Source organism: Rutilus rutilus (genome assembly GCF_951802725.1).
Source record: "Rutilus rutilus genome assembly, chromosome: 14".
Lineage (NCBI taxonomy): Eukaryota > Metazoa > Chordata > Actinopteri > Cypriniformes > Leuciscidae > Rutilus > Rutilus rutilus.
Genome location: NC_140219.1, coordinates 5357443 through 5376732, shown reverse-complemented (window position 1 = coordinate 5376732; position 19290 = coordinate 5357443). Strand labels below are relative to the sequence as shown.

General features: G+C 36.5%; 1 protein-coding gene across 1 annotated transcript in view; it reads right to left on the bottom strand.

Moving 5' to 3' along the window:
• cdx1a (caudal type homeobox 1a) overlaps positions 1–12374 on the bottom strand; it is a 15864-nt gene extending 3490 nt beyond the window's left edge. Inside the window, exons 1-2 of the mRNA XM_084430674.1 lie at positions 11084–12374; positions 1148–1296 (exon numbers count right to left, since the gene is read on the bottom strand). Coding sequence (XP_084286800.1) covers positions 1148–1296; positions 11084–11441 — 507 coding nt within the window. The 5' untranslated portion in view covers positions 11442–12374. The remainder of the gene's footprint in view (positions 1–1147; positions 1297–11083) is intronic.
• Positions 12375–19290: the final 6916 nt, after the last annotated feature.

Below are 19290 nucleotides of genomic sequence, written 5' to 3'. Positions count from 1 at the left end.
ATATATACTTTTGTAGTAGCTGTAGTAGACACATCCCATCTACTCGTACTCGTGTATGTGTGTGTGTTATTTTATATATATATATATATATATATATATATATAATTTTTTTTTATATTCTCATTAGAGCTAATTCTAAGTATATAAGCATTTTTTTTTATTTACATCATAAATTAAATTGATTTTTAAATACTTAGATTTAAATTACCGGAGCTTTAGTCTGAACTAATTTCACTTTTCTGAGCTATTTTTTGCAATGATTTTTGTTATCACTTTATTTTAAGGCGACGTAGTTACACGTTACTACATGTACTTACAATAGTAATAACAGTAAATGATGCATAATTACAAGTAACTAACCCTAAACCAAACCGTAACCGTAACTCTATAGAAAGAACGTAGTTAATTAATATTACTCTTTACTTATTTGAGTAAGTACTACGTCACCTTAAAATAAAGTGTAACCGGATTAACTAGTTGCAGATGGTCTTCTTAAACTGTTTGTCTGTTTATATATATAAAACAATATAATTGTTTTGATTTTAAGGTGACACATGGATGTTCATGCTTTTTCTTCAGTTTCTACATAATTAATGTGATTTTAAAAAGGCATTTGCTATCCAAAAGTTACGAATTCAGAAATGGAATATTGCCTAAAAAACATCTGCGAATGAAGCAGCGTTTCCATCCCATGTGTTCGAGAGAACAAAATCATCACTTCCTGAGAAATTGGCGCAAAATATCTGTAATAAAAATGGAAGTTGCTGCAATCGGCGAAGCCACTGTGGCTCTTATTTCTCAATGAACGCATGTCATGTTATCTTGTGTTTGGGTTTTTATTGCTCATCGAGGGATTTGAGTAAATGAGTGTATACGGTTTGATGTGCATTTTTAGAATTGATGTGCATCTTGGCATTCACATCCAGTGTTTTTTATGAGATGTACCAAAATGTGCATACAAATAACTAAATGGAAAACTGACTAATGGCTATCATCTTTTCTAGGAAATGTAGTACATTTAATTTTGGTGTTTTTCCTGTGTACCATTATATACATATCACCATAATTATCTAATTATGCCCTTTAATCAGACGGCATGAATTTGCAGGTTCATTTAACCTCCTCTTTCTGAGGGTTAATGACCCACCTGGCGTTCTGATAGGCTCAGGGCTCCGGCAAGCTCCGCCTTCCTTCTGATGGTGATGTATCGGCTGAAATGAAATTCCTTTTCCAGCTCCAGGCGCTGAACGTCACTGTACACCACTCGGTATTTGTCCTTCGTCCGCGTCTTCCCTCCTGCCGGCACAACAGGGATATTTCTCTTTTTAATTGTCGTATTCAGTTGTGGTTGCTGAATTAAAAAAATATATATATTTTATAGAGAGTATTATTATCCATTTAATTTAATTAGTATATTTAAAATATGTTTATTTGTATACAAATATCTCCAATGAGAAAAAAACTGCAATTTGTATTATTCACAAAGAGCATAATAATTTTCAGCTTATTAAGTCATGGGCAGGAGAAACAAGGAGAATGTCTTATAAGGAGAAATTTTTAAAAGACATTCTTTTAAAGGAGAATTCTATATAAGGAGAAATGTCTTAACTTATTATATAATAATTTCATGTTTAATGGGTTATTTAAAATTTTCTAGTGATAAAGTATCTTTACAAGCTGGAGATGTTATTAAAATTAAAAGTGAATAAAAAAATGTAAAAAAATGAATTGATTTATTTATATTAATCAATTAATTATATATGAAGTGCCTGACAGAACCATTTAAAATTCAATGGAACTTCAATGTTAATAAATAATAAATAATAATATTGAAGTGGTGGATAGAAAAATGCACTAAAACAAAACTTCCCATGACTTATTAAGCTGAAAATCCCCTGATATTTTCAGAATTGCACAACATTTGTGTTCTTGGTTTTTAGTTTAGAGTTGTGCAGCTTGAAGAACAAATCAATCCCAGCGATCTAAAATATCTATAATTTGATGAAATACATGATCGATTCATTGGTTTTTTTTTTTTTTTTTTTTTTTGTTAAAAGGGGCATTTATAAATTGAGTATATACAAAATAAATAGAAAGATGAAAAATGTTGTTGAAGCGTTTGGGTGTCAAAAAGGAAGTGTCACAGATGACATCTCAGTTCCTGTTTTCATAATCTGTCACCATCCAAGACACTTTTGGCACTAATAACGTGAATATTCCTCTACAGAGGCTGATGAAGAATATCACTGTGGTAAACCACTTTTCTATTCCTCTCACAGTTTTTGGTTCCTCTTGAGATGTTGTTTGCCTGATGTTCTGTTAGCGTTAACCGCGTTCTGACATTAGACAGCCTCGTCTTACCCCACTTTAAATCTTAAGTCACACTTAAACTGTGTCAATGTGATTACGATATGTAGAAAGTAACAACGCAGGTGTTTGAATCTGCGTAATTCTGCTCAAGAGCTTTTCTTAGATATAACTTTACTTTTCAGATATTTGCAATGACCTTTAAACAGCTTTGATGCTTTATTTCCAAATGCAATATTCAAATATTCATAAGAGTGAATTCAGAGTCAATTTTCACAAAAAAAAAAAAAAAATCTGAAAATCTGCTTGAATGGAAACAAACAAAGATCATTTCAGCTGTGCAGCAACTCTAAAAGAAAACAGTGTCATTGACGTCAGTTATTAAATTAGTTCATTTTTAATCTATAAAGCAGTGATGTCATCCACCAGCTTGGTTCAGTTCTCATGCAATAGTGTCAGTGCAGTCAAATCAATAATATGGTTGAATGTTAAGAGTCCCCAACTAAGCTAGCCTGAGGTGTCGGTGGCAAGGAAGCCAGACGTCATCAGCTGACAGAATGGAGAAAAAAACCTTGTGAGAAACCAGACTCAGTCAGTCCTCTGGCCAACCAATGAACACGTGTGATTATGATTTAGGCTGCATCACAAGTCATAAATTAAAAAATGCTGCATTTCAAGGTAGGAGGGCATCAAGGCACATCCGAATCTAATGTCTCCTGAGGTTCCTTCATCTGCTCGATTGTTGAAGGCAGCATAGATGGATCCTTCACTGCCTTTATATCCCACAATCCTCTGCCTCTCATTCTGTGACAGTTAAGCCAAAGCTGCTTTAAGGCAAGCCTCCAAGATTATCAAAAACATAGCGTAACACTGCGGTACAGAGGGAAGGAGACTAGAGGCCGTTATTTTTTAGTGGATGTCAGTCTTCACAATGCTTTTGTGGGAAAACGGCTTATCATTTAATCACTCAACAGCTCATCGGCTAATCTTCAACATGTTTGCTCTTTGCAGGATTGATCTATTTTTAGAGTTTACACCGAATTGTTTTATAAGAGAAGTCACGGACAGGTATGATTCAGTTTACGGCACTTCTCATTTATTTTTCTATGGTCTCCGCAAACAGTGATTGACTGTCGCACAACTATGAACTAAATTCAATGATTGGTTATCAAGGCACACGTGAACGCTTTCTTCAGTGGTATAGCCACAGACCCTCATATCTCCCAATAATAATACTGTCTCTGGTTAAACTAAAAAATAAAGATGGCGCCGGGAAGTTGCACTGGTGAACGATGGTAAATGTACGGTTTTGACCAACTTTTTAAAAATGTTATGTTATTTATAGCAATAAATGACTATTGTGTTAATAAAATATTCGCTTAGTTATCACCAAAGCTCGCTCTGTTTTGTTGTAGATCGTTAAACCGTTACGCTGTATTCTGCTGCCAGGCCAGTAGTTGGCGATGTCACTTTGTAGAGAAACACAACGCATGTAATAAGCATGCACATGATGTCACCACTTTCACAAATTTGTGTTTTTGCAGTTTACAAAGAAAACTGTCTTTGTCTCGTTTTCAAAAACGTGCACTTTGAAACTGGTTTAAAAACGTTTGCGTTTTCAGGACCCCAAAACACTATAAAAAGTTTATAAGTGAGAGTTTGGGTTTAATAACGGCCAGAAACTAAAGCATCCGTGTTATAAACAAATCCTTCAGCACTGAGGAAAATCTAGAACAAACCCCTGTGCATTTGAGAGATTTCTGATCTTTGGAAATATATTTCAATCTTCCTGTGAATTACAAAAAGAGTGGAAGTTTTGCAACCGACCTTTACAAGCTACATCATCTTTGTTTCTCCATTGATAAACATCAGTCAAATACAGTGTTTATGTCTACATGTGGCCATCATCAGGTATTTGTCCAATCAAATGCTTCAGTAAACATACAGTACAACAAACACTCAGATTTCTGTCTCAGCATGCCTGTGTAAATTTGAAATCTGTACATCATTAGTTAATCTTAAATTCACGCTATTGCAATTTGTATTTCACTCATATTGCCTCAATTCTCCTCCAAACCACCGCATTCAGTGTTATTACAGCATTTCCTGCTGGTCTGTATCGATCTGACTGTGTCTGATATCAGATCACACACACACAAAAAAAAAAAATATATATATATATTTACTTGAAATAAAATAAAAATATATATAAAAAACCGTAAACATTTTATTCCAGCTAGCTGCCAAAGCTATATTTCTCTATATTTTCATTTACGTGATGTACTAAACACTCTTAGAAGAAAAAAGGGTTCTGTCAGGCACTTCATATAAAAAACTTTATATATATGAAGACGGTGCACTCATATTGCTATGAATGGGAGAAAGTGTGACTCTCAATATGGCGGAATAAGTCCCGCCTTCTAAATGAAAGGGCCAATCACCAATTGGTAAAGTCACGCGTCCCTGCAGCTGCCGTTAGAAGTCGTTAAAATCGCATAGGCCTACTCTCTTCAGTAGGTACATATTTGAATAAGTATTTACTTTACAACCGCTAAAAATGTATGTTACATCCGCCATGTTGTCATTATCATGTGACCTATACCAGCATCAGTTATGTCGCTTCACCTTCATTCATAAATCCTCTCCCGTGGCTTCATGGGGTAGTAAAGTGTAAAGTATTTTTACCCATTTAAAGAGATATGAGCTGAACTTGCATGACTGAAATAGAGTTTTGGGGGTTTCCCACCATTGAATGGATTTAGTTTTAATTAATTAATTTAGTTTAAATTAAAGTTTTATGAATTAAGCAGCTACTAAACATACTTTATCACTCTAAAACAAACAATAACCCCTTATACATGACATTTCTCCTTATATAGAACCTTTTTGGACCTTTGTGTCCTTTAAAAATGAGTCAAGAAACCTAGAGTATATATAACCTCAACTTATTTCCTAAGATACTTTCTTTTTGAAGTAATAAAAATGACAAAAACTTAAACTAAAATGAAAACGTGAAATATACAAATTAAAAATAATTTAAAATATTTATAATAGTATCTCAATGATACTAAAACAACAAGGAACCGCACACCTCTGTCCTGAAAGCCCCTCAATGCAGTTTTCATAGACTGAAACTCTTTCTCAACAGTTTTCTTCCCTTTTCTCCAGCAGCTTTGGCTGACGTGTGTAAACACACACACACACACACACACTGAGTTTGGTCCCCTTATCAGTGTTCTCCGGTCCTCCCACAGTGCACACAGCAGGGTGCGGCCTACGCCTCAGACTCACTGGCCTCTGCCGTTATTAGCTTTTCACAAAATCTTTCACTTTGTCGACAGGACGTTCGACTCTCAAGACGCCTTGTGTTTAGACACAGATGAATAATCGAGCAGCTAACATTGAGCAACACCGCTCCACCTTCATACACGATGGCATCACACACCTCTGACTCACTGTGTCTCTGTACGAAAGATGGCGCCTCTGCGCTCTCGTTTATCTCCTTCCTTAAATTAACATTGTGACATTACTAATACATAATATGTTTGGTAATGACCATCTGAAAATCCTGGGGAAACCAATTATTTGTACAGCGATTACAAAACCGCCTTCATGAACTAACAGAAGATCTTGTTAAGTGGGCGTAAAATGTAGTCGTTTCAAATGGCTAACTGATTTTTACAGTGGTTTATCTCTTCACACCAGTTATAAGAAGGCAAAAAAAATTAAACTTGGATCAGTGTACACTCAGTAAATGAGGGTTTACAGTGTTTAACCTCATTATAACGTGCACACATACACACAAGTCATCACAGTCATATGATGTGCTGTAATAAACATAGCAGGAAGAGGTTCACACAGATAAAGACAGAAGCGCGTATCTGTTAGATCTGACAAATACTAGTGTGCTGCCTACCTAGACTGTATTTTAAGGCATCACAGACCAGTGTTATTTTCGTATTATTTTATATGTGTGTGTGTGTGTGTGTGTATATATATATATACAGTATATGAAACAGAAGTTGCAATAGTCTTTTCTTCCCTTGTGTGATGTATATCCAAGTCAAACAGCTTCTCAAACAAGAACAAATGTAGGGCGGGACTTGATTTTGTCCGTGGGGAATTGATTGGATTGGTTGTGGTTTGCTATTGGTGGATCTCATGTGAGTGACAGGTTGCCCCGCCCTCACACCAGTAAACACATCATCAGAGAAGAGAAGAGATGAGATGCAAGAGGGAGGGGAAGTTACTTTAATTAAAGATCACGAGGCACATGAATTAAAAAAATAATTATAATGATGTGCACGGATTAATCATTTATAATATATACTGCACTATTCCATAAAATAAGAATTAAGGGAAACACTTTATTTTGATGGTCCCTTTTGAACATTCTGTTGACTATAAGTAACTTTGCAACTACATGTCAACTAACTCTCATTAGATTATTAGTAGACTGTCTGGCTCGATGGTGTTTTTAGCCCCCAATGGCTCCTTCCAGGCAGCTAACCCTAACCTCAACCTTAAACCTACCCATCCACTCGCTGCCTGGAAGGCGCCGTTGGGGGCTAAAAACACCAAACACCGACTGGCTGCTTAATATCTGCTAACTCTTTACTTTGATGCTCCCCAACAGACGACCACATGTCAACTTATTTTAACCCTGCTAGTCTACTAATAGTCTACTAACACTCTAATCAGAGTTAATAGACATGTAGGTGCAACGTTACTTATAGTCAACAGAATGTGTTAAAGGGACCACCAAAAAAAGTGAAACTGAATTAAGAATTTGTCCTTTTTTATTTCATGGTGACTTTCAACTAAATGGTAATTAGAAATGTTGCTTTGGCACCTAGCTGATAAAAAGTTTACAATTTTATATTTCATTTTATTTCAGTTAACATTTACTTTATTTCAATTAAAGGCACAATATGTAACTTTTTTGCTTTAAAAATAGCAAAAATCACTATATCTATGTTATATATTTTCATTTTTATTTAGTTGTGTACTTACATTATCCCGACTGTTTCCAACAACTTTCAAACCAGGAGAAATTTGTAATTTAATCCGAAGACACGTCCCGTTTCTTTATTTCCGTTTTGTCGCCGTCAATGGCGTCATATCCGCGTTCTCCCTGGTTTCCGCTCATACTGCCATAGCAACCAGAGCTATGAACCAGAGCCCTCTGATAGTAACCAAGGCGACAGACGTGGACCACTGTGTAGTTCGTAATGTCTATTTGCACGCTGTTGTTGTTTCGTTCAAACATTATGGACCATGGCAAGCAGACTTTGGATAAAAAAGGAGAACTAAAACGAGAATCAATATCAGCGCGGTGTTTTCGAGATGCCGAGAGCTCCACGTCCGAGACTTCGACCGCTCCTACATGTACTTTATTAAACAGGTGAGCACATTTACATAAAACTAATCAATGTTATATAGTTCAACAATGATAAAATGTTAGAATATGATCTGTATGTTATTCTAATGTTGATCTAGCTTACTGCTAGTCTCATACAGACAAACTAACACATTAATTTCAACACATTCAAATGCAGTTTAGTGTGATAGTGTAATGTTAGACCAAGTGAAACAGCGCTGCGTTACCTCACAAGTTTAATTTGTCTAATAAACTGACCTGTGAGTAGTAATTCTGCACTTGCCTGTAGTTCGGTAGAATGAAATGTCCTTATTCCTTTTATATCCGCGGGACTCGCGTCGCGTGTGGAGCTGATAGCTGTCTCTTAGCAATCCCGACCTGCTTCATATCACAGTCATGATAAAAGCATCGATGTATTCAGTCATCCATAAACATTATTAGATGGGTCGGCTTGACGTTGACGACAAGATCCATAATTCTTAGCAAATGTTGCGTCATCAAACTTATTGTAAAGAGGTTAGCGACCCCTAGCGACGAAAAAATTACATACTGTACGTTTAACGATTCAAGTTATGGTTTTAGTTTTAGTCTTAGTTACCTATAATATTAGTAACCCTGTCACTTGCAAAAGTTAAGCTGTCTTCCACAAAAACCTTATTTTGCCTAAATTCGAATGCAGTTTTTAATTCCCATAATTCATTGTGATGAGCTCAGATAAAAATAAAAAAATGCAAGATGGCGGACGAGGCAAGGGAAATGTTGATTATACTCATAATTTCTCTGATACTGAAATGTATTGATAAGCAGATAATTTGAATTAAAACTGTCTATTTTAACAAATATCTCTTTTGTGTAATGTTCTTAGCAACATCCTGACATCAAACTCTGTTGAAACCAATCACGTGTTCCAGATCAGTCAGTAATATGAGGTTTTCAGTGAGGAAGCTCAGTAATAGACGGACAGTAAACAGATCACTGGTCTGCTTTCGAAGCAAACTGTGAAGGAGTCAACTGTGCCAGGATTCAATTCAATAATAGATAGAAATTTTGTCAGAATATGGAGTGGTAAATACCTACATTATTATAAAAGATCAAAATAAAGTCCTATTTATCGCAACACGTCAGAAGCATTAGGCGCCTATTACTGTTGTCCAGTAGGGGGCAACAATGGATTATATTTAAAAGAGTGAAAAATACTTTTTCGTAAAATAAAAGCTAATAAATGAAATGCATTCTGTTAGGGATAGGGTTTGGATATGGGTTAATCTGTTGTCATTATCATTACTCTATATAAAAACAAAAGAAGTCAACAGTATGTCACTACTGAGATAAGTAAAGTGATTTAGATAAGTTATACTGGTACACGTGTGTGTTTTCTAAGGAAAAAGTAGAGTGGAAAATTAAACCAGTTCAGATTAGCGTTTCATTTTTTTGCCAGCTGTATTTCCTGAACATTCTCATATTTGTTTTTGTCACATGGTCTATAATCTGCTCATGTGATGATATCAGAACATTTGAACAGTCAAACACGATGACCACATTTGCATCTAGTCCAACAGTGTTAGACAACGGCCCTTTGAAAGCTGAAGACAAAACTAATGAGCGTGACTTCATTTCCTCCTTTTGGTCTGTTTAAGAAATATGCACAGACTGCAGTTCATTGTTATTGACAAAAAATAAGACTGATCTTATACACCCATTTATTTACCGTTATATTTTTACATATATTTATTTACCACTAATATGAATTATTCATTGTTAAGTTGCTTTGGAACAATACATATATATATATATATATATTGTGAAAAGTGTTATACAAATAGGTTTGAATTGAAATGGATCAAATTAGATTTGGAGGCCAAATATGATTTAGCAAAAACAACAAATCCAGACCATTAAAAAGATGCAAATCCAGGCCATTAAAAAGATTTGTGTTTCATGCGACACAAATCTTTTAGAACTAAATGAAATGTGAACATCTCTAAGAGTCTCGCTCCGTCTGAGCTTTATAACTGTGCCAACCTGATTGTGTGTGACACATTTACACAAATATTCCCAGAAGAGATTAGTTTATCACTTGGTAAACTATTAGCCATAATGCACTTCTGATAAGGCCGCAAACATCTATTATTGACTGTTCAACTACACGCTCCTTCAGATCTCCAGATGTTGTAGAACATCAAGGATCAAACGGATGAATTATGCTGGTATTTTGATCTCTCAGCTGTAAACCACAGGCCTTAAGCATGACTGATTCATAAACTGATCCGTATATAAATCAGATGTGACTGTAGGTCACAATAAGCAAAACTATTCCTACAGCACAATATAAGTTAGCACACCTAAAATGCTGTTCATGCAGAAAGGAGCAGGTTTTCAGAGTATTAGATATGTGTAAGCTAAACTTTCACTTTCTGTGGTCTTAAAATGGTGCATTGAATGGTATCAGGTGATTATACTGTAGCAGTTTTGATCATGTTACTGTATGATTTCCATATTCATAAACCATGGTTTTTAGGTGGTACTTCAACATACTTTAAAGAATAACATGGTTTTATATGTTCAAAAACACGGTATTACCATGATGCATGTCTAAAAAATGCTGTACTACGATGATATATTTCCAAAAAGCATGAGATCACAGGGAACATGTCTAAAAACACAACTATAGTGCATTACATAAAAGCATCAAAATTACATGGTATTACCATTATGCATGCCTAAAAACATGGTATTACCAATGGTATTGTCCAAAATTTTTTTGCTGTTGTCTAAAAAACACTGCATTACTATGGTTTGTTTCATAAAAGCATCAAATTACATGGTATTATCATGATTTATGTCTAAAAACATGGTAGCACTTTATGTTACAGTACTGTTCCCCATGTACATACTATGTTCTTATTATAGTTATTACAATAACTGGCTAATAATAACTAGGTACTAACCCTGAACATACCCCTAAACCTAACCTTAATGTAGTTATCTTATATTAACCGGTAGTACTGTAAGTACACTGTGAGTACAAGTAAGTGCACATACTTTAAAATAAAGCGCAACCAAAAGCATGGTATTACTAATGGTATTGTCCAAAAACACTGTAGACTATTGTTTTTTTTGTTGTTGTTTTTTTTTTTCAATAAAAGCATAAAATATCATGGTATTTCCAAGATGAATGTCTATAAAACATGGTATTACCAATGGTATTGTCCAAAAACACTGTACTGTATATTTCACAAAAGCATCAAGTTATATCATACATGTCTAAAAAAAGACCTCCAAGGTGGAACTGATGCATGGTATTTTTGGATCGTGTAGAGGAAGTGAAAGAGTGTGATGTGAGCCAGTATTGAGCACTGGAGGGTTTAGGGGTCAGGAGAGGTGCTGATCTCTCACCAGTGTTCCCGGTGGGACCCGCGGCGCGTCTCATCCAGTCCTGCGGCTCTTCTCTCTCCAGCAGCGCCTGATCCACCGGCGGAATGCTGTTGACCTCCACGCCGTTAACCGGCAGCGAGTGACCCGTCCCGTGGCCATAGAGCGGCGGCCACTCTTCACGCGAACCCGGGCCGAACCCGGGACTCCACGAGCTGCCGGTGTGATGCAGGTCATTCCCGAGGACAGGACCCGGGTGGTACCCGCTGTAGTCCGAGTACGGGGCGGACGGGTACACGTTCAGGTGAGGCTGGTGGCTGAGGTTCAGGTGTCTCGCGGGGTTGCCGTACATGGCCGTGTCCAGCAGGAAGCTCACGGACATTTTCCAAGCGAGCTGAAAGTTTTACTTTAACTGAACTTCACCTTGCCTGAGCGTTCGCGAGCGCGCGTTTGTTTGCCCAGCGCTGACGTCACGCCGGGACACCCACCTGAGCTGATTTATGGCACGCGCACACACAGGTGCCGCCGACTGGCCGGAAGTCCTATCACCCTGAACAACAGAGAGCTGAACATAGATAGTTGAAGGCCCGAATGCCGCTATCGACGCTTTATCTCCGACGCCACATCTCGATTATAATATAAGACTCTGGCGCGCGCTCGAGTGCCTGGCAGGTTAAGAGCGTTTACATTTCACATAGGCTAAAGGTCAAAATTTTGACCCGAACCGTCCAGGATGCTTTACTTGATGATTAAGATAACAGGCATACCTGTGCAAAAATGTGATGAAGGTCATTATGATGGTGATGATGATCAGAATGCTAACGTGTCATGGCATGTTTAAAATGATGAAGATGATATAATAGCCTATCAGGGGAGATTTTGATTATGATCACCATGAGAAATGATTTGAAGTGAGGATGATGATTTGAGTGACATCTTTCAGTGATGACGATGATGTTTGGGGTGATGAAGGCCGTGATGATGATGATGTGGCGCTGGAATCTCACGGCAGGTTTTCGGGGAGTCAGAGCGGCGCTCGTGACTCTACATCAGAAAGCGCTCGTGCATTTCAAAGGGTCTCGCGCAGCGCACATCAAAGAGCCGCAATAAAAGCGACAAACGAGCGACACTGTAAATCAAGGCCTCTGTATTGAAATGATGATAACAGGCGGGATTCTGCTTCCTCTGACAGACGTGAGAACCGAGAGAACATGTTCTCAGGCCAGGAGACACTGATGCTGCGAGTAATGCCACTTTACATTCACACTTACACTGCCTTTATTGTCATTCAGCACGTAGAGCTCATTATTTTACAATAGCCTATATTTTATCATGATCAATTATCATTTTATATTATTGCAATTGGTTATATTGTTATTTACAAATATTGCATTGATTATATACATTTATTATATTTGGGGGTTTGTATAGGCTATATTATATTAATATAAACATTAAATAATGTTTATATTTAAAACATTTTTAAATTTAGCCTAATTTCTCTGCTAAAAGGCCAAAAAGTTCTGTTTTGCTGTTTGGTTCGGTTTTTCTTGTCACACTATATATAAAGCGTAGAGATTGTTAAATAATTTGCACATAGATCTTTATTGTATTAAGAAGGCTTTTTAAATCCTGTTCATTTTTTTCATGTTTGGCCTCAGGGGGGCAGTAAACCACTGTCAGACACTGTCTTCAGTTCTCATTACCATAGACATTCTCATGACAAATCACTGATCCTCTAAATGTACTGTCTAAAATGTACTTTATGTGAGTTTTAACATTCATTAAAGGGATAGTTCACCAAAAAATGACAATTCTGTCATCATTTACTCGCCCTCAAGTTGTTCCAAACCCGTATGAGTTTCTTTCTTCTGCTGAACACAAAATAAGATATGTTGGACAGTTGACGGTAGCCATTGACTTCCATAGTAGGAAAAAAAAAAAAAAAATATATATATATATATACTATGGAAGTCAATGGCCAGATTGGCCACCGTCAACTGTCCGGTTACTTGCATTCTTCGAAATGAATTTGTGTTTAACAGAAGCAAGAAACTCACACATGGTTTGGAACAACTTGAGGGTGAATAAATGATGACAGAAGTTTCATTTTTGGGAGAACTATCTCTTTAAGGACACCTAGCCTAAACTTTTACATTGTAGCGCAAATGGTTTGAAGTCAAATCAAGTTAAGTCAAGTCACCTTTATTTTTATAGTGCTTTTTGCAATAGGCTATATATTGTTTCAAAGCAGCTTTACATTGATAACAGAAAAGCTTTATTTATAAGCTTTAATATTCATTTAGTAACCAGATTGGATGGATGCTGTCAGCAGACCTACATTAACGGATTTCATTCTCCAGGTGAGTAAAAGTAAAAGGGAGATACAGGTAAGTGTAGATAACTGTTGACAAACACCCTATTAAGATATTCTCAATCAGCAATACCCCCAGATTTAACCTGGGTTACACACATATGCACAAACTTGTCTAGACTATAATACAATAGAACAAATATAAACAAGAAACAATTTGTTTCACATTCACACAAGTGTTTCTATTAATTTTAAGCTGCACTGTGTCAAATGTTTTCCCATACATGTCATTTTTCTCTCTCTCTCAGATGCACACAGTTTCCCTCTCTTTCCCCCTTTGTCCACTTAAAATAAGCATTCTCAAGTGTATGCACACACACTAACACACACACAAAAAGTTGATCGCAGCATTTGGGATTGACCATCTCTCCTCCTCCATTTCCTGTCTGAGATGAGAGCCTGAGCTCTGACTTCATCATGTTCCACGTTCATCCGTCATATTTGAGACGGTCCAGCCGTGCATCCTCAGAAGCAACCCAAACCTTGACCTCCAAATGCAAAGAATCAAACATTTGTGGAGGAACATTTGTGTCAAAAAAAATAAAAAATATATATTTTTATTTTTATTAATAATAATAATACTTAATTTAGGTATTTTTCAGTTGCATGTATGTTTATGTAAAGTGACTTATTGGCAAATGTAAATCTTTTTACCATGCCATTTGGTCCTGAAGAAACGTGTGCATTTATTGTAAATAGCATCAATCCTCATGTTATGCATGTTTTTTTTTTTTTTCTATGAATTGAAATGCATAATTTAGTGTATGCAATATTTATGCAACAAATGCACAGAATATCCATATGTTAACTTACCACAGGAACTCCTGTCTCATTTCCTAAACAAAAATAAACAGCTCTTGAGATGTATTTACTGGAAAATACCAATTCCACCCACAATAAAGTTTTCCCCAAAGTTCACCAGATGTTCTGCTTAAAATAGATAAAAACAAGATTATAAAAGCAGGAGTGAGGTTTTATTGTTAGATTTGCTGTTTCTGGGCCAGATATAAAGATTTAGTTTCACACTCAGCATTTCTCCGACGTCTGTTAGTGTCATCTAAACCACAGCTCTTTAAGCAGGACGTGTGGCGCTGCGGTTATCCTTCATATAACAGGATATTTCCCTCTGCGAGACACCCAATTCATATTTAACTGTTTATTAATCTCAATAGGGATTAATGTCTGTTCACATCACATTAACATCAGCGCTCATGAGGAACGAGTCTTCTGTCCGTTTTTATAGCGGAAAAATGTCCACTGCCAATTAAATACAGTAGATTTAATATTAAATTAAACTTAAAGGGATAGTTCACCCAAAAATGAAAATTCTATCATACTCACCCTCAAGTTGTTCCAAACCTGTATGAGTTTCTTTGTTCTGCTGAACACAAAGGAAGATATTTGGAAGAATGTTTGTAACCAAACAGATCTCGGTCCCCATCGACTAGTATGTTTTTTTCCTACTATGGAAGTCAATGGGGACCGAGATCTGTTGATTACAAACATTCTTCCAAATATCTTTCTTTGTGTTCAGCAGAACAAAGAAACTCATACAGGTTTGGAACAACTTGAGGGTGAGTAAATGATGACAGAATTTTCATTTTTGGGTGAACTATCCCTTTAAGGCATGCACATATATCTAAACAAGTTTGTGTTACTTTACCAATATACAAAATACTGGTCCAATACTATATTCTGAAATTGTTTTATTAGAAACAACAATAAAAACATGTTGAATATTTTTTAATAATCTTCTTTTTTAATAAAGTGGTGCTTTGATGTTATAGATTGTTGCCAGATCGTTTCGCGGTTGCTAAGGTATTTGTTGTGTTGCTATGTGGTAAACACGGCGTTTTGGGTGGTTGCCTATAGACATGATTTTAAGGCATCATAGCAATGCTTGTGATGTATTCCAAAAAAAAAGTGTGCGTGTGTATCACAGTTATATAAACACAAACTTAGTATCAATTAATCATGATTAATCGATTTGACAGCACAGTGTGTGTGTGTGTGTGTGTGTGTGTGTGTGTGTGTGTGTGTGTGTGTGTGTGTGAGTGTCCTGTCTCTCTGTGCTTTACATGAGTAATAGTGTGTGTGTGTGTGTGTGTGTGTGTGTGTGTGTGTGTGTGTGTGTGTGTGTGTGTTAATGAGCTGTTTTTTAGTTGAGTGTGTTACTGTGACATTCCAACTTTAGAGACTTTTAAAGGAAGCACCTCCTCCTCCCAAAGGACACACACACCATTTACTGACAGAGGCCTGACCAATTAGTTCCTTCAGTGGCTCTTTATGAGACGGGCTGCAGATAAAGCGAGCTGTGAGAGAATGCAGAGAGCCACATGCTCCGGTGCTTTTGTTTACTGTCCTCAACTCAGTCTGACTAATGAGAGCGTTTACTGATGACGAACCACAGCGTCTGACCCGAGATCAGCCTTACATGCCTCAACCAAACCAACAAAGTGAGTCTGAGCCACAGGAGAACTGATCCTGGGTCAGTGTTTATGTGCAACGGATGTCAGAATCACTGAGGCCGGAGAGTTTGGGATGAAACTGCTAACAGACACTCATTTTAGTGCTGTGTGCTCATACTACAGACATCAACATTTTCACCTTAAAGTCTATTTTCTCTCTCCTTTGACAGATTATTTTTTCTCTCTCTCACTCAGACCAATGTTTGTTGGACTGTGGATATGACAAATAAATGTTCAGTCAGTAGGTCACAGAACATCATAAAGACAGACAGTATGTTTTGTGTGTGCTTGTGTGTGTGTTGCTGCATATGTTTGTGTATATTTCCTGCACATGTTTGTGTGTGTGGGACATGCTGTCAGACACACATGAGGATGAATAGCTACTGTTAGCGTATCTAGGTCCATCTGCATTCGGCTCGTGTGTGGTCATAGAGTTTAATCAAACTTATCTCGTCTCGTTCACATTGTTTGTAATTAGAGGATGTTTAGTGTTTACTGAGTGGGGCAGATGATATGTTCAGGCCCAGATGGACTAAGCCATACGTTTCACAGATTCAGCGCTGTGTTGACGTCTCTCTGAAACTGTTGTTTTCTGATTCAGCAAATAAAGCTAACAGACAGATTTTAATAACTTTGTGTATTTGGACAGTTTGTTCCTTCCTTAAAACAAAACAGTATTTATGAGTGTCCCAAACTGTTCCAGTTTATTGATGTCAGACTCGGCCGCTGAACCAAATTAGGATACATCTTGCATCTGCATTTTCAATCAGTTTCTTTGAAATTAATGCTGCATGTAAAACTAAAATGACCTTGCACTTGTATGAGAGAAGAGTATTAGGCTATATAAAGTTTCAGCTGAACTGTTTTAGAAATAAACCAAAGCTACATTATATTAAGCTATAAATTGCATGCATATGCCTATATCTAATATAATTCCAGTGGTGTGGTTTGCTTATTTTTATTTTTTTTTACTAAATTAGCTTATTATGCAGCTTATTGTAGCCTAGCTGATCATGCAGCATTCAATGAGTCAAATAACTAAATATTATATTTATTATAATTTTTTTTAATATTATAATCATATTTTTGTAGGCTAATTTATTTATTATTAATAATTCATGTAATTCATAATTTAAGTTAATTTTTAGTTGAATGCTGTTCTTGCCAACTGATGTCTGTGTCTCGCGGACCACATGACTTTGAATCGCGCTCCAAAGCCTCGATTTTAATCAAAATTCGTAAAGGTTTCGAAGGACGGAAATTGCACATCAATACACACGAGAGCTCGTCTTATTAGCGTGTCATGAGTAATATAAATATAAACATGTGTTTATATTTTTCTTCTGAAGGACCGTTCACACCAAGAACGATATCTAAAGCGCGCGATGTTTTTTATTGTTCATCAGCTGGAAAAAATGTGTTGATTCCAACGACACCGTCTCTCCGTGTAGTTATCGTTATAGTTGTGGTGTTAAGCCACTTTAAAACGAGTTTTGTAATGTTTATCGTTAAAGCTGTCGTCTTTGGTGTGAAAAGGCTCTTTTAACGTCCAACGTAATATAAACGTTTACAGATGCTTGGGTCCGTGCTTGTGGTGAACACGTCAGATATGATTTTTTTTTTTTTTTTTTTTTTTTTTTTTTTTTATCAGGCAATATCTGTTAATATGCACCAAACGTTACTATAATTCAACAAGGCCACACAGACTCTGGTGAGTTGATTGATTCATCTTTTTTTATTTTTTTATTATGTATCTATTTTTTTGTCAACTTTGTCACACAAATTGTAGGATGAAGTTATTTGGGGCTTTGAAGTAATTTTTCTTATTTTAAGTAGGTAAGTTAGTCTACAAAAGCAGCAACCCAGTAACAACACAATGACTGCTGTTCTTAAAGGGACAGTTCACCCAAAAATGAAAATCCTGTCATCAGTAGCGGTTTCCATCCACTTAGTTTTATGCGCATTTTGGGATATCACATAAAAAAACTGCTGGATGAAAACGCCAAGATGTGCATAAATTAAAAAAATGTGCACACAAAAACCGTATGCGCTCATTTGAGTCGGATACATTTTTTTTTATCCGATAAGAAACGTGTTTAAACTAGCTGGGTTTCCATCCAAACGTGAAGCAAACCTTTTCAGTGTTCGCACAAAAAAATGAACTCATCAAGTTGTTCGAGCGGATGGCAGCGGTATTGTTAAACTACAGTAAATAAAACACAATCGGCGGAAACAGCCGATTAGTCACGTGGGTTTAACGTTCGCTACATCCGAATTTATTCGGCAAATGTGTTTCCATCTCCCATTATTCGCATGAACTCTTTTTCAAAGACAAAAACCACCTCAAGCGAGCGTAAAAACTTTTTTACGAATGGATTCTTTTTCAGAATTTGGCTTTTCCATCACTCGTTTCTGATGCAATACTGCAAAATGCGCATAAAAACAATGGTGATGGAAACAGCTACATTTACTGAATAAATTAGATGGGACGACATAACTGGACTAACTAGCAGACCGATCTTTTTTGCACAGCATCTGCATCTTCCTCCAAAATGCATTTATTGCGTTTCGTCTGCGCCCTCTGAGACGCAAGTAATTTATTATATATGAAAATTATTATATACAGTGGCTTCTCCTACTTCTATATTTAGCGCCAGTTTATCAAGAAGTGACGATTTTGTTATCTTCGAATCACTGGATGGTAATGCTGCTTTATTCGCAAATGTTTTATGCAATATTCCCATTTTGCGCACAAGCTAAATTCACAACTTTAGATGGAAACAGCTGTTTATTCACCCTTAAGTTGTTCCAAACCTATGAATTTCTTTCTTCTGCTAATCACAAAAGAAGATATTTTGAAGAATGTCTGTAACCAAACAGTTTATGAGCCCCATTGACTTGCATAGTATTTTTTTTTTTTTTTCATATGGAAGTCAGTGGGGTCCATCAACATGTTTGGTTACCCATATTCTTCAAAAATATATTTCTTTCTGGATGAACTATCCCTTTAATACGAATGTGATACAGCAATCATATTTTGCATTTCAACATCTTAAGCTAAAAAAAACAAAACAACCTAAGCCCAAGAATGTACAAAAACAAAATGTCTGTGACAAGCCAGCATTGTAATTCTTTGGCACAGAACCTTTTATTCCTGCACTTTTGTGTGTAGCTTGTTGTTGTAGCTCCTGTGTGTCTGTTCAAGGCCTCTAATGAGTCTCAGTTGATCAGGACATTTTGTGTTCACTCACGCAATTACAGGGCGAATGCCAACAACTTCTTTCTCTCTCTCTCTCTCTCTCTCTCTCTCTCTCTCTCTCTCTCTCTCTCTCTCTCTCTCTCTCTCTCTCTCTCTCTCTCTCTCTCTCTCTCTCTCTCTCTCTCTCTCT